Genomic DNA, 21,851 nt, shown 5'->3' with positions numbered 1-21,851 from the left:
CATCTAATGTGTTTTGGTGTAATACAAAGGCTTTTTTTGCATATATCCTTGTGTGGAGTTTCTTTTGTGGTGGGCCTTGGGTGTTGTTGCTGGGGTGCGTGCGCAAATACTTAACTCACATCGCCTCCAAGTTTAGCCTTGCTGCTCGCGCCACGTTACCTAGAGGGTGAGCAGGGGTTATCTTGGCGTGTAACTCCCTTGCCCTGACTTAGGAGTGGTGGTCTCTGACTGACTTTGGCGCAAGCCCTGGCCAGCCAGGGATCCCATTTCTAACACTCTCTTTATTCCTTTTCTTTTCCTTTCTTCCCCTCTTTCTTTCTTCTATATTTTACAAAACAAAAAAGCATTTTCTCTTAGTATATACACTATGTTTTCCCTTTTTTGGGGATTTCTTGTTTTTACAATTCACATTGATATTGTTCCTTTCCATTTCTCCAATTTTTTTTTCTTCTTGAATTGTGATTCTGTACTAATGTTTTACTTGGCATATTTGATTTAATAAAGCTTTCTAAACTTAAAAAAAAACATAGCCAAAAATGCACTAAAGGCAGGAAATTTGATCTTGACTCATAAAGCTAATGCCGGTGGAGAGTACAAAGTCATGGACAGTGATGAGCTACAATGGAGACATGCTCATCTCGAGAGCATTCCATCCATAATTTGTTTCTTCTGTTTGTGTCATCCTAAGTGGGAAGGAAATGGCCAGACGTGGGTCCCTTGCTCACTGCACCACTGGATTCAAGCTAGCCAGGCTGACGAGGGGTGTTACCCCGAAACTAATTCCAGGATGCTTGTTCTCGGTCCAGGGAGGATCTGGCTTGGCAGTTTGGGCTGGACTGTTCCCATGAGGAGCAGGGTCAAGACTGATTTGCATATGGCTGGGTCCAAACTTGGGTGGCTTGGTGAGCAAAAGAACAATGAATTAAACCCAGGTCTTTGTGGCTGGGGGTGAATGTTTACATTGTTGAGCATTCCGTCTATTATTTGTTCCTTTTGTTTGTATCACCCTAAGTGGGAAGGGTATGCTCAAACATGGGCCTGTGCTCACTACACCACTGGACTCAAGCTAGCCTGGCTGATGAAGGGTGATACCCCAAAACCGGTCCTAGGATGCTTGTTTCTGGTCCATGACGGATCTGACTTGGACGTTCAGGTTGGACTGTTCCCATGAGCAGCAGGGTCAAGACTGATTTGCATATGATCGAGTCCAAACAGGGGCGGCCCAGTGAGCAAAAGAACAATGGATTAAAAATCCAGATCTTTGTGACTACAGTGAATTTTTGCATTGTTCAGCATTCCGTCCATCATTTGTTCTTTTTGTTTGTATCACCCTAAGAGGGAAGGGAATGCCCAAACGTGGGTCCTGTGCTCACTGCACCACTGGATCCAAGCTAGCCTGGCTGATGGGGGTGATGCCCCAATACCGGACCCAGGATGCTTGTTTTGAGTCCAGGGAGGACCTGGCTTGGCTGTTCAGGCTGGACTATTCCCATGAGGAGCATGGTCAAAAGTTATTTGCATATTGCTGGATCCAAACTGGGGTTGCGTGGTGAGCAAAATAACGATGGATTAAACCCAGATATTTGTGACTGGAGGTGAATGTTTACATTGTTCAGCATTCAGTCCATCATTTGTTCCTTTTATTTGAAGGATAATCCTTGGCCCTTGATCATGAGGCAGGAAGGTATATGGACATGAACAAACCCCTCTCAATGAAGGGCTTGGTCTTGGCATGCCCGCCCCTGATATGATATATGACACCTCAATGGTGTTGACGGGGTTTCGACCTCTATAGAATTAGACGGTGGGGTTTCGACCTCTATAGAATCAGACGGTTATCATCAAGACAATAAGCATTAACCATGAAAGTAAATCTGCAAATGGCAAATGAATATAGTTAGATTTAGAAAACCCCTATGGAATGGCCATGGAAAGAAAAGATGACTTTCCCAAGACCCGTCCATGAAAATGTAATCTGAAAAATCGGGATTAAAAAATCTTTGGGATAAATACCGAAGGTGTCCCTACCTGCCCCAAACAATCCTACCTACAACGCATGAGCCCCTGCACAATAGCGCAAGAGTGTCTGCATTGTCGCTAAGTAGCAGATTGTGAGCAGTGCAGGCAGAGAGGGGGAATGCGTTAGAGTTTGGCATAAATGCTGCACTTCTGCCTTCTCCCTTTCACGCAGCGCACCAGGCTGTCATGCTGTGTTTGGGAAATATCAATAAATCTCGTCCGTGGTCCGCACATGGGAAGCGTCTTACAACTTTTTAGCAGATTCATGAAACAATTGCCAAGTTATTAAAAATGGCTTATGAATTTGCGATCTGAATTAAAACATTGAGTACAGAGCAGCTACTGCCGACCCTACAATATGCACATAAATCACGGCTGGATGAAGAAAACCTTTTCTGTTTGAACGAGCTCAAGTCAGAAACCCTGATGTTGGTGATTCACATCACAAACCCATTTATTTAGCCTACAAATCTGGGGTTCTACCCCAAACACAGCAGAGAAAATGAGAAATCCAGGTTTCATACATGATACAGACCTTCCTTTCACATTTTAATGTTTCATACATGATACAGACCTTCCTTTCACATATCGAGGTTTCATACATGATACAGACCTTCCTTTCACATATAAGGGCTTCATACATGACACAGACCTTCCTTTCACATATCAAGGTTTCATACATGATACAGACCTCCTTTCGCATCTCAATCAATGCCAGAGTCAAGGGTGGGATCTTCCTTCTGTCCGCACTTAGATAACCCTGTGGCTCCTGCAAACCATTCCCCAGATCGAGCTGACTGAGGATGACATCTTGATTACACTGACTGAGTCCACGCAGGGCATAAGTATGACTTGCCCCGCCATAGATGTGAGATGTCAACATTGATGTGATGTGTGTGATCATACACAGTGCATCACAGCAGTGCAAGATATATTTATGTCAAGTAAGTGTATCTGTTGAATCTCAGTGTTTGTTTGTTTTTTAAACATTAGTTTTTGATATTATTAGAAGACCTATGTATTACTCCAATTTAACCTTTGATTTTGTCAGTGAATTTCTATGGTTTTTGTAATATAAAGTAATATCCTATTATGATACGTCTGCATATCAGGTTGGTTCTAGTGCTGTGTGTGTACTCAACTTACCATGAATCCACGGCTCTACTTATTTCTTCTCACACCATCAAAAGACACTCATCCCTGGTGCACGCAGACACCCCGCCCTTGTTATGCACGCATATTACACATACTCTACAATCACATACCTTTTTGCAATAGAAGATGATTCTTTTCAGCTGGACGGAGGCATTGAGTGGATTTCAGAAGAGAGGCTACAGAAGTCTGGAGAGACTGGTCATCATTTTGAACGCCATGTTGTACACGAAGACAGCTCTCTGCATAAGGATGGACATCAGCAGAGCTCCGCGCTTTGGGATTGTAGAATATTTCTCGCTCTACTGCAAGACAGAAGGACCAGGAGAGACAGAGTGAATACAGAATGGAAGAATAAACAGCTGTGAGACTGAGCGAAGAGCAAAGAAGCAAAGGTTCTCTTCAGAATGACCGAAATAGGTCTACATTGCTTTCCAGTAATAACAACAAGAACTTAAGAGGCACTTTCCACCATGAATGTAAACATTTCTAAAGTGTTAGAAATTACTGACTCCATTGATATACCAATACAAGAGAATGACCATGATATTCAGGATCTATATTTGGACTACTAGACACATCACAAACAATGCTGATTGGTCCAGGGCATCTGATGTGTGCCACTATTCAGGTCTTGATATCACCCATATCGTAACAAGATCACAGAAGAAGCAGACAACGCCAAACTTCAAGATCAACACCAACCATATCCAGCATGACTATCAATCTGGCTTCAGGTCGAACTGCAGCGTGGAGACAACTAACCTCCATATCACAGACCGCATCCTTCTGATTCCCAAACAGATGACCCAACTAATCTACATATCACAGACCGCATCCTTCTGATTCCCAAACAGATGACCCAACTAACCTACATATCATAGACCGCATCCGTCTGATTCCCAAACAGATGACCCAACTAACCTCCATATCATAGACCACATCCTTCTGATTCCCAAACAGATAACCCAACTAACCTACATATCATAGACCGCATCCGTCTGATTCCCAAACAGATGACCCAACTAACCTACATATCACAGACCGCATCCTTCTGGTAACCCATGGACATGACCCAACTAACCTCCATATCACAGACCGCATCCTTCTGATTTCCAAACAGATGACCCAACTAACCTACATATCATAGACCGCATCCTTCTGATTCCCAAACAGATGACCCAACTAACCTACATATCACAGACCGCATCCTTCTGATTCCCAAACAGATGACCCAACTAACCTACATATCATAGACGGCACCCTTCTGATTCCCAAACAGATGACCCAACTAACCTCCATATCACAGACCGCATCCTTCTGATTCCCAAACAGATGACCCAACTAACCTACATATCATAGACCGCATCCTTCTGATTCCCAAAACAGATGACCCAACTAACCTACATATCATAGACCGCATCCTTCTGATTCCCAAACAGATGACCCAACTAACCTACATATCACAGACCGCATCCTTCTGATTTCCAAACAGATGACCCAACTAACCTCCATATCACAGACGGCACCCTTCTGATTCCCAAACAGATGACCCAACTAACCTACATATCATAGACCGCATCCTTCTGATTCCCAAAACAGATGACCCAACTAACCTCCATATCACAGACGGCACCCTTCTCATTCCCAAACAGATGACCCAACTAACCTACATATCATAGACTGCATCCGTCTGATTACCAAATCAGATGACACAACTAACCTACATATCACAGACCACATCCTTCTAATTACCAAAACAGATGACCCAACTAACCTACATATCATAGACTGCATCCTTCTGATTCCCAAAACAGATGACCCAACTAATCTCCCTATCACAGACCGCATCCTTCTGATTCCCAAACAGATGACCCAACTAACCTACCTATCATAGACCGCATCCTTCTGATTCCCAAACAAATGACCCAACTAACCTACATATCACAGACCGCATCCTTCTGATTTCCAAACAGATGACCCAACTAACCTCCATATCACAGACGGCACCCTTCTGATTCCCAAACAGATGACCCAACTAACCTACATATCATAGACCGCATCCTTCTGATTCCCAAAACAGATGACCCAACTAACCTCCATATCACAGACGGCACCCTTCTCATTCCCAAACAGATGACCCAACTAACCTACATATCATAGACTGCATCCGTCTGATTACCAAATCAGATGACACAACTAACCTACATATCACAGACCACATCCTTCTAATTACCAAAACAGATGACCCAACTAACCTACATATCATAGACTGCATCCTTCTGATTCCCAAAACAGATGACCCAACTAATCTCCCTATCACAGACCGCATCCTTCTGATTCCCAAACAGATGACCCAACTAACCTACCTATCATAGACCGCATCCTTCTGATTCCCAAACAAATGACCCAACTAACCTACATATCACAGACAGCATCCTTCTGATTCCCAAACAGATGACCCAACTAATCTACCTATCATAGACCGCATCCTTCTGATTCCCAAACAAATGACCCAACTAACCTACATATCACAGACAGCATCCTTCTGATTCCCAAACAGATGACCCAACTAACCTACATATCATAGACCGCATCCTTCTGATTCCCAAAACAGATGACCCAACTAACCTCCATATCACAGACGGCACCCTTCTCATTCCCAAACAGATGACCCAACTAACCTACATATCATAGACTGCATCCGTCTGATTACCAAATCAGATGACACAACTAACCTACATATCACAGACCACATCCTTCTAATTACCAAAACAGATGACCCAACTAACCTACATATCATAGACTGCATCCTTCTGATTCCCAAAACAGATGACCCAACTAATCTCCCTATCACAGACCGCATCCTTCTGATTACCAAACAGATGACCCAACTAACCTACCTATCATAGACCGCATCCTTCTGATTCCCAAACAAATGACCCCTGCCTCCTGATATTACTGAACCTCTCAGCTACCTTCAACACTATTGTTCACCCCATCCTCATTGACACTGTTTAGTCTCAAATGGGTTTCCATGGAGACGCCCTTCACTGGTTCTCCACCTGCCTTTCCAACTGACATGAGTTCATTCACATGGGCACCTGCAGGTCCCCAAAGATGTGGCTCACCTGTGGAGAGCCTCAGAGTTTCATATTGTCCTGCATCCTCTTCAGTCCCAACATTGAGCCCCCTGTGGCTCTACACACAGATAACATGAAAAGTCTCCACTACACTCATGACTCACACCTGTATTTGAAGGTCACGCCTGAGACAGACATCCAGTTCTAAACGTGCTTCTTGTACCTCGTACATCCTCGTCCAGACCGGGATGTACAGCACCTACCTGAAGATTAATCGGACCAAAATAGAAATCCTGCTGTTCTCCAAGAACAACATCCAACAACTAGCCATACCCGCTCACAGACAAAGAACCAGGATGGATTTAAACACAGATTTTCAACTGAAGCCAGTTCACCCTACGACACAGGTCTCATCTTCAAGGAGCACATTGCCAAGAAAAGTAAGATGGCCTGTGACCAGCTTTTTCTACTGAGTGAGGCCGCCCAGGAAGCAACTTTAGACCCGTCATTCTTCTGCTTGGAAGCAATGCTCTGATCCACAAGCTCTGCCTTCAGAGCATTCTTCATACAGTGGGGCAGCAGGACGGCCAAGGAAGGACCTAAAGAACTATGACCAATGACCCCCACCCTGATGGGTCTCCACTGATTGCACTTCACAGCCTGTAGCATCGTCAAAACCAGCTGTATCATCTACAAATCCTTAACGACCATCGCCCCTGCATGTCTCACTAGTAACCACCATCTCCTGCGGACCTACAGCAAGGACACTATCAGACTGGAGACAAAGAGGTGGAACAATCAACACCAATGTATCAGGCCTTCTCCGTCACTGCATCCAGGATACAGAACAACAATCCCATAACAACCAGAACTGCTCAATCCTGCTTCAATTTAATAAAACGCTAAATATCCACCTCCTTAAAAAACTTTAGATCTTAATGCAGTACAGTGTGCATTGGTTATTAATAAACAGCTGACTCTCCACTCACACAATGACTGTATCTTTGCATTTGAACCCGTAAAAATGCTCTGTTACCTTTCAGCTATGTCAGCGCTCTATACATACATAGACATAAATAAGAAAGCAGATGGGCGCTATTGCAAGCCTATGGTTTAAAAGCCCAATTTAGGGTGAGATATACAAAGCCGTTTTACAATCAAAAACACTACACTTCACAAAATCACAGGGTATGCCACCCAAAATGTCCATTTACGATGTTCTAAATTTGTTGGGAAAGCATAGTTTTTTAGACATATATTAAATCACAATTAGAAAGGATTGTAAAAGGTGTATTCCTTCCTAACTGTGATGTGGTATTGTACACACAATAGTTTCTCACCATAACTGGCGTCACAAACAATTGACCAGTTACCAAAACCTTAAAGGAGGTGGTAACTACTTTGCTAAGGATAAAGGGTTCCAAGGGGACCACCTGCCCTTTGAAAGTCACGTCAGTCGATCACAGGGGTAACAGGCAATGGTCAAGGGGACCACTGCTTGTTCTCACCGATATCTTCTCAAATGTGATTTCTTTTAAAGCAGCGTCAGTCCTTTTTGATATAAAAAGTTTCACAATGAAAATACAAGAATGGAGGCCTGCAGCTCCTTCCAGGCCTGTCAATGTCAATGTCAAATGTTCTTGTTAAGCGCACATATCACCGGGGAGGTCTCATGGCGCTGAGCAACAAACAGCAGCAAAAGGACAACAGCAAGGACAAAGAAAGCAAACTTACTAGGGAACGAGCCATGTTTTTAATTCTCTTTGGAAGCATCTATAATCCACTATTGATGGGAGGTGTGAAGGTAGCTTGTTCCAGAGCATAGGGGCCAAATAAGAGAATGATCGTCCACCATTTCGAGAGGTTCGAATAGTGGGCTAACAAGGTACAATTTGGTACCTGACCTTAAAGATCTTCCAGGCTTGAAACATTGAAGATTTTTAGCTAGGTATCTTGGGCCAGTATCATACAAGGTCCTGTGTGTGAGGCATAGGATTCTAAAATGGCCTCTTTGCCGCACCGGAAGCCAATGAAGAGTTTTAAGATTTGGGGCAGAAAGGGAATCTGGAAGGGAGATTGAGAATGAGTCTGGCATCAGTGTTCTGAAGAATCTGAAGCTTGGAAAGCAGATCCTCATTAAGTGCCACCAGCAAAGCATTCCCATAATCTATTCGGCTGATTAGACCTTGCTCCAGAGGTTTCCTTGCTTTAATGGGTAGCCACTTGAAAATTCTACGGGGATTATGCATGATTCCATAGCAGGCACTAAGTACCTGGTTGACATGGGTTTTCATGGACAATGTATTATCGATGGTTACTCCAAGGTTGCGTACTGCTTGCTTGGGGGAAGGACATGGGCCTAGTACCAGGGGCCAGCAGTCTTGTGCCCAGTATTCCTCTGCTCTGCCAAACAAGATGATCTCGGTCTTGCCGCCATTCAGTTGTAATTTGTTTCTGCCCATCCAATCGTTCACATGGACCATACAGTTTTTGAAACGAGATTTTGTGTCCATGTAGTCTGGACCAAAGGTGACAAGCAATTGGGTGTCGTCAGCATACAACACTGTTTCAAAGTCATATGATCTACTGATACCAGCTAATGGTGATAAATAAAGATTAAACAGCATGGGACTAAGAATAGAACCCTGCAGGACACCTACACTGACTGGTCGGCTGCACGAGCTATACAGTCTACAAGGATGGTAGTAGGGAGGTCGGATAAATATTTTTCAAGCCACACTAGGGCCTTCCCTCTGATTCCCACCTCCCATAGTCGATGTTTCAGAATACTATGGGAGTTGCATCAAAGGTCGCAGACAGATCCAAGAGAACCAACGTTGCTGATCCAGTGCGAGCCGGATGTTATCAGTGATCTCAACAACCGCAGTTTCCATGCTATGAGCGGCACGGAACCCGATTGAGAGGGGTCCAAGAGACCATGATTTTAAAGATGAGCAGTGAGGCGTTTGTTGACTAGACGTTCTAACACCTTCCCAAAATAAGGTAACAATGAGATGGGACGATAACTAGCTGGTAAGTTGGGACCTGTCTAAGGTTTTTGAAGAATAGGCTTGACTTGGGCATTTTTCCATCTGACGGGGACTTTAGCTTGCTCTAATGACATATTAAAAATTGCAGTTAGTATATTTGCAAGTTGGGGCATAATTTTTTAACAGGAGCGGGGCGGAAGGGGGTCAATCGGGGTACCTGATTTAATCTTCGTGAGACCTCCCAACACTCCATTAACGGTGGGGGGTTCAAATTCCAACAGTAGGGGCACATCATTTATTTCAGGCTGTAGAGGTGACATGTATTCACAGCTAATTATAGAATAAATGTGAATACAAGAATGGGGGTCTGCTGCTCCTAGCAGGCCTTGGCCCCTGTATTCACATCTAATGATAGAATAAATGTAAATACAAGAATGAAGGTCTGCCGCTCCCAGCAGGCCTTCACCCCTGTATTCACAGCTAATGATAGAATAAATGTAAATACAAGAATGGAGTTCTCCCGCTCCTAGCAGGCCTTCGTCCCAGTATTCACAGCTAATGATAGATTAAATGCAAATACAAAAATGGAGGTCTGCTGCTCCTAGCAGGCCTTTGTCCGAGTACTCATAGCTAATGATAGAATAAATATAAAAACAAGAATGGAGGTCTCCCGCTCCTAGCGGGCCTTCGTCCCAGTATTCACAGCTAATGATAGAATAAATGTAAAAACAAGAATGGAGGTCTCCCGCTCCTAGCTGGCCTTCGTCCCAGTATTCACAGCTAATGATAGAATAAATGTAAATACAAGAATGGAGGTCTGCTGCTCCTAGCAGGCCTTCGTCCCAGTATTCACAGCTAATGATAGAATAAATGTAAATACAAGAATGGAGGTCTGCTGCTCCTAGCAGGCCTTCACCACCGTATTCACAGCTAATGATAGAATAAATGTAAATACAAGAATGGAGGTCTGCTGCTCCTAGCGGGCCTTCACCCCTGTATTCACAGCTAATGATAGAATAAATGTAAATACAAGAATGGAGGTCTCCCGCTCCTAGCAGGCCTTCGCCACTGTATTCACAGCTAATGATAGGATAAATGCAAATACAAGCACGGAGGTCTGCTGCTCTTAGCAGGCCTTCGCTCCTGTATTCACAGCTAATGATAGAATAAATGTAAATACAAGAATGAAGGGCTGCTGCTCCTAGCAGGCCTTCGTCCCAGTATTCACAGCTAATGATAGAATAAATGTAAATACAAGAATGGAGGTCTGTCGTTGCTAGCAGGCCTTCGTCCCAGTATTCACAGCTAATGATAGAATAAATGTAAATACAAGAATGGAGGTCTCCCGCTCCTAGCAGGCCTTCGTCCCAGTATTCACAGCTAATGATAGAATAAATGCAAATACAAGAATGGAGGGCTGCCGCTCCTAGCAGGCCTTCACCCCTGTGTTCACAGCTAATGATAGAATAAATGCAAATACAAGAATGGAGGTCTGCTGCTCCTAGCAGGCCTTCACCTGAGCATTCACAGCTAACGATGGAATAAATGTAAATACAAGAATGGAGGTCTGCTGCTCCTAGCAGGCCTTCGCCCCTGTATTCAGAGCTAATGATAGAATAAATGTAAATACAAGAATGGAGGTCTGCTGCTCCTAGCAGGCCTTCGCCTGAGCATTCACAGCTAATGATATAATAAATGCAAATACAAGAATGGAGGTCTGCTGCTCCTAGCAGGCCTTCACCTGAGCATTCACAGCTAACGATGGAATAAATGTAAATACAAGAATGGAGGTCTCCCGCTCCTAGCAGGCCTTCGTCCCAGTATTCACAGCTAATGATAGAATAAATGTAAATACAAGAATGGAGGTCTGCTGCTCCTAGCAGGCCTTCGCCCCTGTATTCACAGCTAATGATAGAATAAATGTATATACAAGAATGGAGGTCTCCCGCTCCTAGCAGGCCTTCACCTGAGCATTCACAGCTAACGATGGAATAAATGTAAATACAAGAATGGAGGTCTGCTGCTCCGAGCAGGCCTTCGTCCCAGTATTCACAGCTAATGATAGAATAAATGCAAATACAAGAATGGAGGTCTGCTGCTCCTAGCAGGCCTTCGCCTGAGCATTCACAGCTAATGATATAATAAATGCAAATACAAGAATGGAGGTCTGCTGCTCCTAGCAGGCCTTCACCTGAGCATTCACAGCTAACGATGGAATAAATGTAAATACAAGAATGGAGGTCTCCCGCTCCTAGCAGGCCTTCGTCCCAGTATTCACAGCTAATGATAGAATAAATGTAAATACAAGAATGGAGGTCTGCTGCTCCTAGCAGGCCTTCGCTCCTGTATTCACAGCTAATGATAGAATAAATGTATATACAAGAATGGAGGTCTCCCGCTCCTAGCAGGCCTTCACCCCTGTATTCACAGCTAATGATAGAATAAATGCAAATACAAGAATGGAGGTCTGCTGCTCCTAGCAGGCCTTCGCCTGAGCATTCACAGCTAATGATGGAATAAGTGTAAATACAAGAATGGAGGGTTCCTGCTCCTAGCAGGCCTTGGCCCCTGTATTCACAGATAATGATAGAAGAAATGCAAATACAAGAATGGAGGTCTGCTGCTCCGAGCAGGCCTTCGTCCCAGTATTCACAGCTAATGATAGAATAAATGCAAATACAAGAATGGAGGTCTGCTGCTCCTAGCAGGCCTTCGCCTGAGCATTCACAGCTAATGATATAATAAATGTAAATACAAGAATGGAGGTCTGCTGCTCCGAGCAGGCCTTCACCCCTGTGTTCACAGCTAATGATATATTACCTCTACGTCCCTCGTCCTCGACCCAGTCATCACACATGAGGTATTCCACACGACAGGAAACAAAACAGGAAACGCTTTTAGACTCCACCCACCCTCCTGTCAGGTGCTATAACACACCTCACCACCAGAAGCAAATCCTGTTTTGTTTCCTGTCGGTGGTTTACTTGATGGGAGACGCTGGGGTGAGTGCCGGGCGCTTACCTGCTTCGTTTGTCCTGTGGATCCTCCACTGCTGGGCTCTGGGGGGACTCCCATGGACCGTCGTGGGATTCCTTGGAGTGGGGCTGCTGGGCTTCCCTTTCTCCTCCTGGGCTCGGGTGACCTGTGCTGCTTGGCTTCATGGGTCTTCCTGTTTCGTTTCCTGCCCTGGTCTCTGTTCCCGCTGCTGGATGTGCTGTGGATCGTCCGGATATCCTGCTACTCGTTGTCCTTTCCTGCCTGGTTCCTGGAGTGCAGGTAGGGGTTTGGGGCTGTGAGCGCTGGGCTGTTGTGGGGCGCGCTCCTCCCCTTTGGATTCCCTGTTCTCGCCAGTGCCTCTTTGTTTTGCGGGGGCCCTGGCGTTGGCTCCTGAGTGTGCCTGCGAAGAAGGACGAGTTGTTCTCCCTGCTGCACTGGGGCGGCCGGCGGCGGTGCTTTGCCGACTGTCTTGGCGGCGTCCTCCTGGGTTTGCACGCATGCGCATTGCCCTCTTTTCCGCCCGTCGGCAGTGTTCGGTGTGCCGGGTGCTGGTGTGGGCGGGCGCCCGGGTGGGCTCCGGGCGCTCCGGTTCTTGGGGCCATTTCCTTGATGGGCGGTGCCATGCCTGTTCCTGTTCTCGGTTGTGTGGCTCTGAAGATTTGACATTGCAGAAGCCTGAGCCTTGTGCCTGTGCGGAGACTCCTGGAGCTGCCGGGGATTGCATCCGGGGCCTCTTCCATGCGGAGTCTGCGCTCTTCCGTGGATGTGGATGTGGCCATGCTGTTGGCGCTGCCGACTTTGGTGCTGGGATTCACGGTTCGTGGCTCGCCTGCCCCTCATCCGCATTGTCCCTTGATGGTGCCTTTTTTACTGGAATGGATGCATTTGACATTTGTACACTATGCTACGTCCTGCCCTCTAATGTTTTTTTCAGGGGTAGTTGCACCGGATGTTTGGCCACAGTTTTTTCTTTTGGTTCAGCTTGGAGCGCTGGTCGTGTGCAATCTCCGTCATGAGGGTAGGTGTTCCTCTCCTGTACCTGCATCTTCCCTTTTTTTTCCGGTGGGGTCCCTCCCCTCTCCTGTGGTGCGTGCCTGGAGGTGTGCCGATGCCTGGATTGGGCGCCTTCTTCTGGAGTCTCTTTCTGTTGTTGGGGCTCTTCTGTTGCTTGAGGGAGGGGTGTGGCGCAGTGGCCTGGGCACCTGACTCCGGTCCACGAGGTTCATGGTTCGATCCCCGGCGCTGGCCGCGGGTTGCTCCAGCGCCATGTGACTCTGGGCTATTGCTTGATTACTCTTCCTGACGCCCACCAGCGCCTTGACGACTATTGCTCATTCTGGATTTCTTTTCCTTTCATGTACTGGGACCGGCTTCATGTCGCCCTTTTGGGATCTGTTGGGGTTTCTGCCTTTCTTCGGATTTTCTTCCCCTGTTGCATCTGGGGGGTCTTCGCTTCCTGCAATTGCGCTGCGGGGCTTGTCCATTTCCAGGGAGCTCTTGATTGTCTTCCTTTCCCATGTTTGGATTGCCGTGGGGTTTCCTAAGAATCTGTGCCCATCGCTTCTCTGGATGTTCTCTTGCACTGGTGGCCTGTTGCCTCTTCTCTGCTGGTGCCTCTTTTGTGTCCTGGGTTCTGTTGCGGGTGTACAAGGACGCGGATCTTTCTCCATGCCCTGGTTTGTGTCCTTGCTTTCTCCGTTATGGGATTTGGCAGACACTTTGCCTATTTCCGTTCCTGTGGACTCTGTGGTGGCCAGTCTTGTGGGTCGTCCTTCCATGGCTGCTGTTCACATTCTGTGGGACGGTGTGGACGAGTGGGTAGTTTCTGCCCTGTGGATGTCTTCTGCCGCTTCTTATCTGGCTGTTCGTTCTGGCATTTTTTGGGGGTACGTTGCCCTGTCTTTGCTGGCCGATTTCGAGTCCCTGTTTTCGTCCATGCAGAAGGGTGCCAGTTGTCCGGAGTTGCTGGAGTCTATGGAGCACCTGGTGGTGTTTCTGTCGGCCATCACCTTTGTTCCTGTATGGTGGGCTTCTGCTGTGTCCTGTGGTTCCTCTGTTGCTGCCCACCGTGTCCTATTACTGCGGGATTGGATGTCGGACGCGGCCCCGCGTTCCTTGGCTTTGCGGCTGCCTTTCTCTGGTGCCCGTCTGTTTGGTGTCTCGCTGGAGGTGTTTCTGCAGTGCTCGCTTCGGCAGCACATATACTATGATTGGAACGATACAGAGAAGATTTGCTTGGCCCCTGCGCAAGGTTGTCTCGCTAATTCGTGGAGCGTTCCTTTAAAGTATACACATGGTCCCTGAGGGGTGCCGGGTCTGGTCCGCGGCGTTCCTGACTGGACCGCCCTTTGGGACGTTCTCGCTGATGCCGCCACCTGGCCTTGTTGTACGGGGTCTGGACTTGTTCGTACGGATGCTCCCGTTCTTGATGGAGGCCCTCCTGATGGTTCTTCCGTTTGTCCTGTCGGGTTGGGTGTTCTCCACGCTCGTCCTCAGGGATGCGTGTCTGCACGTCCCGGTGGCTGTGACGGTTTGGCATTTCCTGCATTCTGCCTGGAGGATCAGCGCTGGCCATTCTGCGTCCTCCCCTTTGGTCTTCGGTCCGCCCCCCGGGTGTTCACCATGGTGGTGGCTCCCTTGGTGGCCCATCTACATCTCCTGGGGGTGTCTGTGTTCCCGTATTTGGGTGTCTGGATGGTTCAGGCTCCGTCCCTGGAGGTTGTGTCTCGCCACCTTCTCTTGTCCGTGTCTGTGCTCAGGGACCACGGGTTTTTGTTCAACTTGCCTGTATGTCGCCTGGAGCCTGCGACCCGGAGGACCTTCATCGGTACAGTGTTCGATTCTGTGTTGGGCGGGGTGTTCCTGCCGGACGCCCGGATTCGTCGCCTCCATTCCTTGCTGTGGTGCTTGTTGTCCCGAGCCTCGGCTCCCATCCTTCAGTGGCTGGAGGTTCGTGGCCACATGGCTGCTTCTGTTTTCAGTGGACTCCATGGTTGGAGCGTCAGACCCTGATGCGGGGGTCTAGCCCGGGACCAGGGTTCAATTCCCTGCCTCGGCGGGTCTTGGGCTCAAATTTCCACGGACCTGGAAATTTTTGTTGGGCCTGGGTTCCTCTGCGGCCTCTGCTGTGGCATGTGCAGCGGTGGGTCCCCTTTACTGTCCTGGACTTTGCGGTTCCTGTTCCTAGGTCTCTGGATGTTGTGTCTGCTCTCCGTGGTGGCTGGACCCCTCCCGCCTTTCCGTGGGGATGTTGTTTCGTCTCCCTCCTCCTCTGGTTGTGACCACGGATGCCTGCACCTCGGGCTGGGGCGCGACTCTGGCCCGTTGGGTGGTGCTGGCGCGTTGGCTCCCGTCGGAGTCTCGCAGGTCGTCCAACTGGAGGGAGTTGTTTGCAGTGGAGTGGGCGCTTCGTTATTTTCGTCTTCGTCTGGAAGGTTGCCATGTCATGGTGCGATCGGGCTACGCAGTGACTGTGGCATCTCTGAATCTCACGGGGAGGCCCCACGGTTCTTCCCTGAATCTGGTGGCTTGTTCCATCTCGGCTTGGGCGGAGCTTCTTCTTCTGGCCCTGTCTACTCCACTCATTGGGGGTGTGGTCAATGTGGTGGCGGGCTCCCTGAGTCGGTGGTTTCCCTCATCTCTGTCCCTGTGTTTGGCTCCCGGGCCCTTTCGGAAGCTTTGCCTGGGGTTCGGGACTCCGGCTCTGGTCTTGTTTGCCTCGGGGTCCGATGCCCTGGTGCCCCTGTTCTACTCCGGGTCTCCAGTGGTGTGCACAGGGGGGGTGGATGCCCTGTCTCTCCTTTGGCCTCCCTGGTTTTTCTGTGCCTTTACTCCCTTTCCTTTGTTTCCTGCCTTTCTGCTGACGGTTCTGCGGGAGGGGGCTCAGGTGGTGGCAGTGCTGCCTCGCTGGCCGAGGTGGTCCTGGTTTCCTCTTCTGCTGGGCCTGGCGATGGGGCCTCCTTGGCTTCTGCCCCGTCGCCCCTCTCCTCTGTGATCTCCGTCCCTCTTTCTGGTTCCCCTCTCCTTGGCGGTTTGGGGGTTGGACGGATGTCTCTTGGGACCCGTGGTCTGCCCGACCACTTGCTTTGGTGCTGCGGGCTTCTCGTGGGAAGTCTACTTTGTCTTCCTCTTCGGAGAGCTGGTCTTCTTTTTTGAGGTGGTGTTCCTCCTCTGGTTGTCTTGCTGGGCCTTTGGGCTGCTTTCCGTGCCTTCCGGGTCCCGGATTCCTTCCTTTCTTCCTTCTGATGGCTTGTTGGTTTTCTTGCCTTTTTCGGAATTTCTCTCTTCTCCTTCTGGTCGCTCTTTGGCACCCCCTTGGGGTGTCTCCTTGGTCTTGGGGGTTTTACAGTTTTCCCCTTTTGTCCTTTGGAGTCTGTGGGCCTTGAATTTCTGTCGTGCCTGGTGGCTTTCTGTTCTTTCCTTTGGCCTCGACCGTGCCTTGTACTTTCTGTGGCTCGTTCTGGGGTGTTTCGCTCTTCTGCCTCTCTCTCCGTGTCATTTGGCTTGGCTGGTTTGGCTACGGCTGCTTCCTGGCTCTCTTTGGATCGCTGGTTTCTGGCGGTCTTTGCTCTTGCCTATCTTGGTGCTGGTTTGCCCAGTCCGACGGGTGTCCTGGCGCGTTCCGCTCGGGGCGTGTCTGCCTCCTGGGCTGTTTACCTGGGTGTGTCTCTTAGTGGATTTGTCGGGCTGGGTCCTGGGCCTCCGAGTCCGCATTCGTGCGACCCTATTGGTGGGGTTGTGCCTTGTCTGACCGGACTTGTTTTTGGTCGTGGGGTGTTGCTGGCTGTGGGGATTTTCCCCTCCGCTGTGATTCTGTTGTTTTCTTGCAACTTTGTCTTGCTGCACTCCTTTGTGTCTGGTCTGTGCCTTGTTGTGTGTGGGTTGCCAAAGGCCTGTTTGGGCGTTGCTTTGGTATGCCTCATGTGTGATGACTGGGTCGAGGACGAGGGACGTAGAGGTAATGCTATGATTACGTATGGTAATCCCCATTACTCTTAGTCCTACTCGTCCTCGACCCAGTCATACAACCCGCCCGCCCTCCCTTTCCAGGCCTTTGGTGCTTGGTACATCAGGATTTGCTTCTGGTGGTGAGGTGTGTTATAGCACCTGACAGGAGGGTGGGTGGAGTCTAAAAGCGTTTCCTGTTTTGTTTCCTGTCGTGTGGAATACCTCATGTGTGATGACTGGGTCGAGGACGAGTAGGACTAAGAGTAATGGGGATTACCATACGTAATCATAGCAATAAATGTAAATACAAGAATGGAGGTCTGCTGCTCCTAGCAGGCCTTCACCCCTGCATTCACAGCTAATGATATAATAAATGTAAATACAAGAATGGAGGTCTGCTGCTCCTAGCGGGCCTTCACCCCTGTATTCACAGCTAATGATAGAATAAATGTAAATACAAGAATGGAGGTCTCCCGCTCCTAGCAGGCCTTCACCCCTGTATTCACAGCTAATGATAGAATAAATGTAAATACAAGAATGGAGGTCTCCCGCTCCTAGCAGGCCTTCACCCCTGTATTCACAGCTAATGATAGAATAAATGTAAATACAAGAATGGAGGTCTGCTGCTCCTAGCACGTCTTCGCCGTTGTATTCACAGCTAATGATAGGGGTCACAAATTGTGACCTTCCTAATTAATATTCATCAGACAGTTCATTGTGCTACCTCCTGTGATTGTACGTATGGCAATGCAACCATTTTGTAAATATGTTGCATCACAAGTTGCATTTCCATTTGCAAACCAGTCGATGTGCTCATTGCACATCCCTGGTGAGCGAATAGGAACAGTATATCATATTCCACGTCCCTTCATCCAGTCCTTGTGCCTGCTTTTCAGGTGTGTGAAGATCTGCTCACTGCTGCTTACCCAGACGGTAAAGGACGATGGTTACGAAGGTGCTCACGGCTGTCATCACTCCCAGGGTTATAGCTTGTCTCCTCACTCGACGGAGCTCTGAGTGAACTGCAAATAAAATAATACATGATTATTTATTACTATGGTTATTTGCCGTTCAATACCTGATGTTCGACCTCATTGGGGTAATTATAATGAAGGGCCAGTGAAGATGTGTGAACCAGCTAGTGTCTTTGAGTGTGTGTCAGGACTAGGCCGTGACTCTGAATGTCTGATTGGTCCAGTAAGTGACTGTGTGTGTGCCAGGCCCAGTCAATGGCTGTGAGTGTGTACAAGGACAAGGCACTGATTGAGCATTTGACACGACTGTCGATAGAATCTTAGTTTGTGCTAGGGTAACCAGTGCCCCCATCAGTGCCAACATTGGTCAATGACTTTCAGATTCTACCTAGACCGCCACAGATTCCCGGTGTATCCCAAAGGTTATTACTGGCTATCAGTGTGTGCTGACCTAGACACCAATTCCTTATGTGTGACAGGTCTAGTTATCAACTTGCAATGCATGTCAAAACTGACCAGCGCCTCTCAGAGCGTTTGCAGTCTGGCCGGTGACTCTCTGTGCCAAACCCAGGCACTGATTCTCTGCGTATAACCAGCATACCCAGCTTCAGAGTCTCCACGAGTACTGTGGACTTTGACTAAGCGTATGCCAGGATGGGGCACTGACTAACGGCGTGTGACAACGCTAGCAGGTCAGTTCCAGTGCATCCATGACTAGTCAGTCAATATCAGTGTGCATCATTCATGGGCAGTGGCTCCCAGTGTGCACCAGGACCAGCCTGTGAGTCCCAGTGAGGGCCTTTATTAGGTATTTGGCTTTCAGTGTATGCCAAGATGGGACACTGACAGGCAATGAGAGACAACACTGGCCCGTGGCTTTCAGTGCATTCCACATCTGTTGAGTATATATCAGTGTTCACCATTCAAGGCCAGTGACTCCCAGTGTGCACCATGACTAGCCAGTGATACCCTTAATTAGTTTGTTGGCTCTCAGTTTATGCCAAGATGAGACACATACTAGCAGTTAGAGAACACTGGCCAGAGGCTTTCAGTGTATTCCAGGACTGTAAAGTGTAGGAAAATGCTCCCTTTTTGCATGGTACATTTCTTGTTAGCTTAAAGGGTATTGTTGTGTAAATATGTCGGATTTATTTTGTTTTTAGCCCAAATATGCCCGTTGAGTTCTGTCCCCTTGTACCGGAGCCCAGCGCCTTGAGACCCTCACGGGTGAGTAGCGCGCTCTACAATTCGCTGTTTGATTGATATCTGCATTATCCGGTAAGGGGGATCGACAATGTAGTCAGACATGTATTTTTGTAAAGTTGTGTTCCTTCCGCCATGCTAACTGAGAAGAATAAATAATGAGATTAGAAGAATTCGTAAATTGTGGGCATTTAGTGTAATAAATTGCAAACAGAGTATAAAACTTCACTAAAGACTGCCCATCACCTCCTCAAATGAATCCGGAAATAGTAGAAGAGATTGTTCTGAAAAAGAATCATGGAGTGGAGAGTGGTATTATACCAAACCTATGATTAAATGTGGGGATTAGGTTCATTTTTATCATTTGTACTCTACCCCAAAGTAATACATTGTCCAATGGTGAAAATATCTTTCCACCTGGCCGATGATGGGATTGAGTTTATCCATCATCGTATTTTTTATGCCAGGGTTTGGGAGTTTCCCTAAATATTTTATTTGAAATGTAACCATTTTAATGTAACATCTCCAATAGAGGGTTTAGTGGTAGTGGGGTCATTAGTGATGCTTCACATTTAGACCAATTAATTTTGTAAACGAAAAAAAATTGAAAAAATGGTTAATTGTGAAATCAAAGAGGTTGCTGATGATTTTTGCTGTGAAAGATTCAAAAGCGTATAATCCGCTTGGTAAGAGGCTTTAGTTATCCAGCAGCGGTGTCGATGCCTTTAATATCCATGTTTTGCTGCATGGCATTAGGTAGCGGTTCTAAAGTCGAAAGAAATAATACCTGAGATAATGGACATCCTTGTCTAGTGCCACAATGGAGATGGAAGTGTGGGGGTTTAAAGCCACTGCATTTAACAGCTGTGGCTCGAGCTGATTCTTGTTGGCGTCATTAATAAGCTAGTAGCCTTCCCAGCTTTTTTCCTGCGTTCATAGTGTCACTGATGAATATGGAATAAACATTTGGCTGCATAAGAAGTATAAAGATTGTTAAGAGAGAATTGTGTAACTTTTTCAATATTTCTGGAGACTCTGGTTGGGAGTAAGTAGCTGTAAGAGACGCACAATTACCGAGCCGGGGCACGGGCCACAGCCACCAGGCTCCACCGCACCAGCAGCATCATGGCTCCCGTGCCTGGAGGCGCATATAAGCACACCAAAGTCCCCGCTGTGCGGGACGCGCCCTTGCAATGGGCGGCCCATCCGCGCCCTTCATCGCCTGGAAGAGGCTGGGCTGGGTCAACCCCCTGATATTGTGTCCTTGAGAACTGCTGTCACCCAACCTCTAAGAAGAACGTGGATTTGTAGGGCCCATGCTTTGCGGGGGGCTCTAATCTCATTTCCCCCGTCTCCCCTCACCCTAGTGGGACCCTTGTCCAGGGTGCAAACGTTGCTCTGCTAGACTGCTTGCAGACAAGCCTGCTCATACCCTGGTGGGACCACAAGTCCCAGGATGCATCTCGTGACTTGCAGAGTTATGGTGGGACCACGAGTCCCAGGATGCATCTTGTGACCTGCAGAGTTATGGTGGGACCACAAGTCCCAGGGTGCATCTCGTGACTTGCAGACTTATGGTGGGACCACGAGTCCCAGGATGCATCTTGTGACCTGCAGAGTTATGGTGGGACCACAAGTCCCAGGGTGCATCTCGTGACTTGCAGACTTATGGTGGGACCACGAGTCCCAGGATGCATCTTGTGACTTGCAGAGTTATGGTGGGACCACGAGTCCCAGGATGCATCTCGTGACTTGCAGAGTTATGGTGGGACCACAAGTCCCAGGATGCATCTCGTGCCCTGCAGCTATTGCCTATCGCTTCTTGGCCTTTGGAGACCCCCTGGCTCAGCCCCTGCTGCACGAGGTGCTGTCACTCTTCATTCGTCCTAACTGGGTTTTGGTCTACAGTCCCGCAGACCAGTCATTCTGAAGCCACGCCTTTACTCACCACCGCGCCTTTATGCAACTTGATGTGTAAGGACTGCCGGACATCCCTAGATTCCTTTGGCTTACAGCCTTCTATTATTGCCCCATTTGCAAGCATTGGTGCTACTGGTAGCCACTTAGCCAAATCAGTGTACCCACAACCCGCCCACAGCTCATTGTTGGACATAACTACAATAAGTGAGGGGGAAAATACCCAACAACAAGGGTGCACCCCCCAGTGAAAAGGGAGTCACCATACACACTGTGAGAGTCCACGCTCCCTTCACTGACATCCACTCCCGAGCCAGCCCGCCCCAGCGCTTCAATGCAGCAACAGGTTTTCTCCCCTATCAGACTTAACAGACGACCGAAGGATGATACCCCTCACCACCCACCCGGGGCGCCACACAAACCAGCACCAAACCTCCCCCACTGAGACCAGTGTACCTCCCAGCTCATTAGTGTCCTAAGGGCTGAAATGGAGGTTATAACCTCTATGACCTCACAGGGCTAGTGAAACAATTATGCGACAATGGCCCACGATCTCTTCCCTTCGCTGA

At 48.0% G+C, this 21,851-nt stretch overlaps 1 protein-coding gene and 1 non-coding gene across 9 annotated transcripts in view; one reads left to right on the top strand and one right to left on the bottom strand.

Moving 5' to 3' along the window:
* LOC144806278 (collagen alpha-1(XII) chain-like) overlaps window positions 1-21,851 on the bottom strand; it is a 655,546-nt gene that overhangs the window by 250,910 nt on the left and 382,785 nt on the right. For all 8 annotated transcript variants that reach the window (XR_013606560.1, XM_078673198.1, XM_078673438.1 and 5 more), the window contains 2 exons: window positions 18,115-18,210; window positions 3,285-3,476 (listed from right to left, as the gene is read on the bottom strand). Coding sequence is in view for 7 of the 8 variants with exons in the window: in XM_078673198.1 (XP_078529324.1) it covers window positions 3,285-3,476; window positions 18,115-18,210 (288 nt within the window). In the remaining variant the exon portion in view is untranslated. The remainder of the gene's footprint in view (window positions 1-3,284; window positions 3,477-18,114; window positions 18,211-21,851) is intronic.
* On the top strand, window positions 14,422-14,528 carry LOC144780468 (U6 spliceosomal RNA). The gene has a single exon (XR_013600749.1). It is a non-coding gene; the product is annotated as a U6 spliceosomal RNA (small nuclear RNA).

This window comes from Lissotriton helveticus, chromosome 1_1 (assembly GCF_964261635.1).
Source record: "Lissotriton helveticus chromosome 1_1, aLisHel1.1, whole genome shotgun sequence".
Lineage (NCBI taxonomy): Eukaryota > Metazoa > Chordata > Amphibia > Caudata > Salamandridae > Lissotriton > Lissotriton helveticus.
Note: the sequence above shows the minus strand (reverse complement) of the source record. Positions and strands in the feature narration are given on the sequence as shown.